This window comes from Pelodiscus sinensis, chromosome 13, assembly GCF_052426305.1.
Source record: "Pelodiscus sinensis isolate ZL-2025 chromosome 13, ASM5242630v1, whole genome shotgun sequence".
In the NCBI taxonomy this organism is placed as follows: Eukaryota; Metazoa; Chordata; order Testudines; family Trionychidae; genus Pelodiscus; species Pelodiscus sinensis.
Genome location: NC_143064.1, coordinates 45,072,033 through 45,078,909, shown reverse-complemented (window position 1 = coordinate 45,078,909; position 6,877 = coordinate 45,072,033). Strand labels below are relative to the sequence as shown.

General features: G+C 48.9%; 1 protein-coding gene across 1 annotated transcript; it reads right to left on the bottom strand.

The window, feature by feature from the left end:
* Nucleotides 1-550: 550 nt before the first annotated feature.
* RPL36A (ribosomal protein L36a) lies at nt 551-6,328 on the bottom strand. The gene is made up of 5 exons (XM_075896717.2): nt 6,180-6,328; nt 5,543-5,648; nt 4,433-4,500; nt 915-1,037; nt 551-619 (listed from the first exon to the last, which is right to left on the bottom strand). The coding sequence occupies exons 1-5, from the start codon at nt 6,303-6,305 to the stop codon at nt 599-601; spliced, it is 444 nt and encodes a 147-aa protein (XP_075752832.2). The 5' UTR covers nt 6,306-6,328; the 3' UTR covers nt 551-598.
* Between the last annotated feature and the right edge of the window lie 549 nt (nt 6,329-6,877).

Below are 6,877 nucleotides of genomic sequence, written 5' to 3'. Positions count from 1 at the left end.
TTATACAATTTAGCTAAACTGCTGCAGCTTTGTAGAGACACCAATTTAACTCTGCCTGAAACTGATTTAGGCTGTGGCCATATTCTCCGAAACAAGCAAAAACCACTGAAGCAGGTTTAAGACAGGTAAGTGGTCACATATAGAGCGTGCACGAATTTAACTCAGTTAAATGTAACCAGTGCAACTTGTTTTGACAGCCTCCTGGAGTTTTCTCCATAGACACAGCCCTATCTGCTGCTCCCATTTGTGGAAGGACCTGGGAGGAGAGTAGCAGCACATGGCTTCCACTCCAAGCCACTAGTATACAAGACTGGTAGGCCCTGAACAGCCTCCCAGGAGCTGGCACCTTTGAGTGGGGACTAAAAGTTTTTCTAGCTGTAGCCAGAATTGATTCTAAAGCCTCTTCAGCAGCATGAGCCCATATAATGCAATGTTCAACTACTGAGATTTCCCAGGCCCAGAGAACTTTATTTGCAGGGGCAGCCCCCATTTGGGTCTGACGCATCCCAAGTCCCTCCCTGGCAATGAAGAGCTATGCAAGAGCTGCAGATCCTTTCCAGATACTTTAATGGGTTCCAGAAAATGAACAAGATGGAGTTTAGAACTGGATCACCTGGCCCTGTAAGAGAGAAAAAACCGACTCAGTATGTGCAATGCAAAACCACAAACATTGCAACTTGCCTCAGACCTCTGCAGAGCATTATTCGACAGCTCGGCCATTCTGAAGATACACTAAAGGAGACTTTGCAACCTCAGTTTCTCCATGAAACAGCTACCGCCAGCCAGCGATCTTTACATTAATACAGAGGAGGCTAAGATCTGGCCAGCGCCGAGAGTGTAGTTTCCTCACTGAACTGGTCACACAGTCCACAGCTTCACTCTCACCACCCACCTCTCTCAGCACCCACGCCTACCTTTCTCTTCTTGTCTCCTCCCAGCTCAAAGTGCTTGCACCTCTTAATGGCCAGCATTCTCTTGGACCTGCAGTTGGGCTCCACACACTCAAGCCTCAGCACAATCTTCTTCGTGGTCTTGGCCTAGAGAGAGTGTCTGTGAATGGAATGTTCCCAGGAGCAGGCAAAGCCAGCCCTCATTTAGCTCAGTTACTCCCGCCTGTACACATCAGGTTAGGCTCCGTGCAAGGCTTTTCAGGAACAAAAAGGCAGCAGCCTTGGGAGTGGAGGCAAGACATTTAGGAGAAAACAACTTCATTCCACATAGGAAGAGGGGTTTCTACAGCAGAGAATTCAGCAGTCGAGAGAGTGAGGAATGAAGAGCACAGAGCAGACAAAACCACAGGCCAGTTTCCCAGTGTAGATCTGTTGCCACATTTCAATACTGGCCTGCAATATTCTGTCCATCCATAGGTTCTAGTCTGAGTCCTGCAGATTAGCAGTAATTGTAAACTGCAGCACCCCTCTTACATTGGCAACTCAAATAGTTTCCAGTACTACCAAGCAAGACAGATTATGTCATGGTTCTGACAGACACTGAATATTCTGTCCATCCTTCTGCTTGTAACCCAAGGTCTTCACACACACAATCTATATCAGTCACCAACTGTGCCACACAACTAGCATGCTAACGCTATTCTGACATGTCTCTCCCTGTGCTCCTAATAGACCATGGGTTCTCTAATTGGGGACTGATCCTTGGTGAGGGGGTCGCAAGCTGTCAATCTCCACCCCTAAGCCCTGTTTAACACTATTATAAATGCTGGAGGCAAAAGTATTTTCAATTTGGGGGGGAGGGGCAAGGAAGAAAATCACACTCAAAGGCTTGCTGTGTGAAAGTGGGTCACCAATACAAGAGTTAGAGTATCACAATAATAGACCCAAGCAACACTGAAAAAAATCACTAGTCTTAAAGTGACTTGCAAATGCAAGTGTCTAGGTTGTGTTTCTTAAGACATGAAAAAAGTTATGGGAGTAATTCTGTTTTTTATTTTAAGTTTAAAAAAAAAAAAGTGGTCAGACATTCTGATCTTTTTCCGGGAAGCTTAGAGAGGACCAGAAAACTAAGATGATAGCTGTACCATGAAAGAGAATCTGATCAACTGAGAAGGGAAGTGGGTTTTATTCAAACTATTTAAACACAAAATAAAGCTTTAAAAGTGTTCTTAAATGCCCAAGAAACATTAAAAAAAACTTTACATCTGAATCGAAATACTGAGTTCACCAGTCCCATTTTCCAGAGACATCAAATCTTCCAGCAAACACAGAAAACTAGACAACACTCCAGACATTTTAAAAATTAACACCAAAATAAATCTCATGCTATTTTCTTTTAAATAATGGTGGTAGTTCTCCAGACCACCTTTATAGTCATGAAGGGGGTACAAACCTGTTTCTCCCCTCTAATCACTTTTAACATTGTAGCCCAGGCCTAGTCTCAGCTGTCGCACTGTATAAACTTTTGCTTAAAAAAAAAATTATATCCCTAATCAAAATAGTAAATTTTAGTTTTGACACTTACAGACATTGGATTTAAAAACAAACCAAAACAACCTTTTCAATTGTGAAAACGTAAGATATCAGCAAACTGACTAAGGGAAAGGGGTGCTCTAATTTCTATCTCCATTGTGTTCCTTCATGTACTTATAGCATGGCCCCCTTTCAGACAAAGATATTACTTCTAGGGTTGTAAGATCCCATTTTACTAGTTAACCAGTTAAGCGTTAAGTTAATTGGTTAACCGATTAAAGGAGGTTGTGCAGGAGGCCCATTAAAATTCCTAGCTACTTCAATCTACGATCACAAGAAACTTTCCATTTGGCTGAGGAAAGAAACGAATTCAGGCACAAAAGGGCAAAAGCTATCAATACAAGTTACAATACAATAGCAGCAAGATTACATCCACTGCAAGCAAACTAGACTCATGCCCATATGCACTGCTATCCCTACTCCAGGCTAGGGACGTTAACTATCGGTTAACTGACTAACCGAGTAGTTGATGGAATTTCCAAACTCAATTAGTCAATAAGGGGGGGGGTGCTCCTGCTACAGGTCTGCACTTTATAAGAGCCCAGTGGCGTGAGTCGGGACTGAATAGTCCTGACTCACGCCAGCCCCAGGATGCTGCAGCTCTGCCTCCTCTGCAAAGATGGTCCTGGGGGGGAGCCACCTTTTAAGGGAAAGCGAGTAGTCACTTACATCCCTATCCAGGGCTACCTAAATGTTAAAAGTTTCTACTTCTACAGCCTCATGAGAAGTTTGAGTCCTGAGTTACCTCTCTTCATAAGAATACACAACACATATAACCAGGGCTCGACAAACCGCAGAGAGATCTATTCGCCAGCCCCCATACCACACATGCGCCAGATGGGCACTACACATGGGTGCAGTGCCGGTGAAAGGGGCGACTGGCTGAAATCTACTTGCCACGGGTGAGTAGATACAGCAATTTGTCGAGCCCTGCACATAACACAATAAAGTCACCAAATGACATTAAGAGGCAGAAGATTTAAAAACAAACAAAAGTATTTCTTCACGCATCACAGTCAACCTGTGGAACTCTGCTAGTGAATGTTATGACGGTCAAGACTATTACAGGGTTCAAAAAAGAATTCAAGTTCATGGAGAATAGGTCCATCAATGGCTATTAGCCAGAATGGTACCCCAGTCCAGTACTCTCCAACCTTTTTAAGCACGAGATCAATTTCTGAATTTAAGTGCAGTCCAGGATCTACTTCAAACCCAAACACCCTTGTCCCACCTCCTTCCCCAAGGCCTCACCCCCTGCTCACTCCATCCTCCCGCCCCCATCCTCATTCACTTTTTAATCAGTCTGGGTGCAAGGGTTTGGGTGCAGGAGGGATTCAGGACTGGGGCCGGGGTCTGGAATGCAAGCTCCAGCTAGGTTGCTTCTGGATGGTGGTGCAAGGGGCGAAGGCAGACTCACCCCAACCTTGGCCCTGCACCACCCCCTAAAGCCATCAGCAAACTCGTCATCCCTGCCTCCTTCTGCTGTGTGGAGACAGGGTACAGGGAGGGGCAACCTGACATCAGCATCCCCCTCCTTCCTTTTCCCCCATGCCCTGCACAGAAAGCAAGAGGCTCCCAGGGGCGAGGGGCACCTCCAAGGTAGAGAGCAGGAGCAGCAAGACAGTGCTGCGAGGGGCAGATCAAGTGCAGGCACTGGATAGCCTCTCGGCCAAACCTGTCAGGATCACCAGTCAAAGGTTCAAAGATCTACCAGTGGATCCTGATCTACTGGTCTGGTGCCCCAGTCTGTCAGAAGCTTTAAATGAATGACGGGGAACAAATCACTTGATTTGCTGTTCTGTTCATTCCCACTGGGGGACTTGGTGCTGGCCACTGTCAGCAGACAGGACACTGGGCTAGATGGACCTTTGGTCTGACCCAGTATGGCCATTCTTATTACATGAAAATGACCAGAGGGTTTCAACGCTCTTTCCTTTAGCTGCGCTCACCTTTTTACGGAAGATAGGCTTTGTCTGACCACCATAACCACTCTGCTTCCGATCATATCGCCTCTTTCCTATGATTAAAGAAACAAAACTATTCAGGCCAACAGCTGAAACTCGTTAATATCCAATGATCCTGAAAGCCTCCAGTAGGAACGTAAAAGGTTAATAGAGGATAGAGAAGCATTGCCAGCAAATCTAGAAATGATTATTCCCCTTTATTCGGCTCTGGTGAGGCCACATCTGGAGAATTGTGTCCATTTCTGCCCTCCCCCCTCCCCCCCCCGCCACTATAGAAAGGATGTGAGCACACTGGAGAGGGTCCAGCGGAGAGTGACCAAAGTCATCAGGGGGCTGGAGCACATGACCTATGAGGAGAGACTGAGGGATTTGGGTTTGTTTAGTCTGCAGAAGAGAAGAACGAGGGGGGATTTGATAGCAGCCTTCAACTTCCTGAAGGGAGGTTCCAAAGAGGATGGAGAAAGACTGTTCACAGTAGCAATGGATGACAGACCAAGGAGCAATGGTCTCAAGTTACAGTGGGGGAGGTCTTGGTTGGATATTAGGAAAAACTATTTCACTAGGAGGGTGGTGAAGCACTGGAATGGGTTCCCTAGGCAGGTGGTGGAATCTCCATCCCTAGAGGTTTTTAAGTCCCGGCTTGACAAAACCCTGGCTGGGTTGATCCTTCCTTGGACAGGGGGCTGGACTTGATGACCTCCTGAGGTCTCTTCCAACTATGATTCTAAGCTCCCCAATGCTTCACCGCAGGCTTTGCAGTATGAAACTTTTAATAAGCTTTGTGCTGCAGAGCTGGCAGCTCATGTAATTGCTATGCATTTCAGGAATTAGTTACTTTTTAACTGCATTTTTACATCCCTTGCCTCCACCCCATAATCACTATAGATTATGGAAGAAAACAAGTTCTCCACTCCATGCATATCCTCTCCATTATCCAGCATGCGTATTACCTCGGGAGCAATACATCACCCACAGCTGCGATTCAGATTTCCTAGGTTCCCACTGCCAGCAGTAATTGTAATACTGTGCACATTGATGGCACTGCTGCCTCCCATGGGAAACATCAGTCTAGAAATGCACAGGTCTGCCGCTTACCCTGAGCGTAGAGGGAGTCCTTGCCCTTCTTGTACTGGGTCACTTTGTGGGGCTGGTGCTTGCAGCATTTCTTGCAGTACGTTCTGCGGGTTTTGGGGACGTTCACCTAGCAAAGAACAGCGCTAGCGTGTTAGATTCAATGGCCGTCGCTCTCCCTGTGTCGTCCCAAGGAAGATGAAGCCTGAGCAGCGTCATGCTCCTGCCCCCACGCCGTACCGGGATCACAGCACTGGCAGAGACACGCTGGGTCCCTACCGATCTCTCCCCGCACAGGCGGGCGATGCCCACAAACCCCAGGGCACCGGCCTTGCAGCAAAGGCGGGGGGAGGTGCCGGTGCCGCTCCGCCCCTCCCCCAGCCCAGGGCCAGGCAAGCACCCCCCTGTGCAATGTGCGCAGCCGCTTGGCGGGGGCCTGGCCCGCTGCGGCTCCCGGCTCCGCTGTCCCGAGCCAGCGGCCCCTCCCGCCCCGGGGCTCCCCTCGCAGCCGGGCCCCGACGCGCCCCCTCCCCGGCGGGATCCGCCCCCCGGCCTGATCCCTCCACCGCGGCTCCCCGACGCGTGGGGCGCGGCCGCGGGCTCGGGCGGGCGGCCCCGGGGGCAGATGGCGGCGGATACACCCAGGGCAGGCCCCTCTCACCATCTTGCCACCAGCGCCGGCCGCGGCACGGAAAAGAAGGGACTTGACCCGGAAGCGGAAGGGAATAAACGCTGCGGCGGAACAATAGAGTGCAAGGGGCGAACCAGAGCGCCGCAGGGCCGCCATAGAATGTGGCAGCGGCTAGCCGTGCGCCACCTGCTGGCGAGATGCGGACATTGATTAAAAGGGGTGGGCCACGATGAGCCATAAAGATGAAGAAGAGACTCTGATTGGTCGAGCTCCCTCCCAATGCGGGCAGAGGGGGCTGGCAGGGTGCTTGTGGCAGGGACACGCCTCTGCTGTGGGTGCAAGGTGCATTGCACGTGCAAGCTGCATTGCACAACCTGTGTGTGGGTGTGTAACCCACACACCTTCTGAGCCGGTGCACTCAGGCATTTGGTGGTGATGGGGGACTTCAACTATCCAGACATATGTTGGGAAACTAACACAGCGAGGCACAGGCTATCCAATAAGTTTCTGGACTGCATTGGAGACAACTTTCTGTTTCAGAAGGTTGAAAAAGCTACCAGAGGAGAAGCTGTTCTGGATTTGGTTTTAACAAATAGGGAGGAACTAGTTGAGAACTTGAAAGTGGAAGACAGTATAGGGGACAGTGATCATGAAATAATAGAGTTCATGATCTTAAGGAAAGGTAGAAGGGAGACCAGCACAATTGAGGTAATGGATTTCAGGAAGGC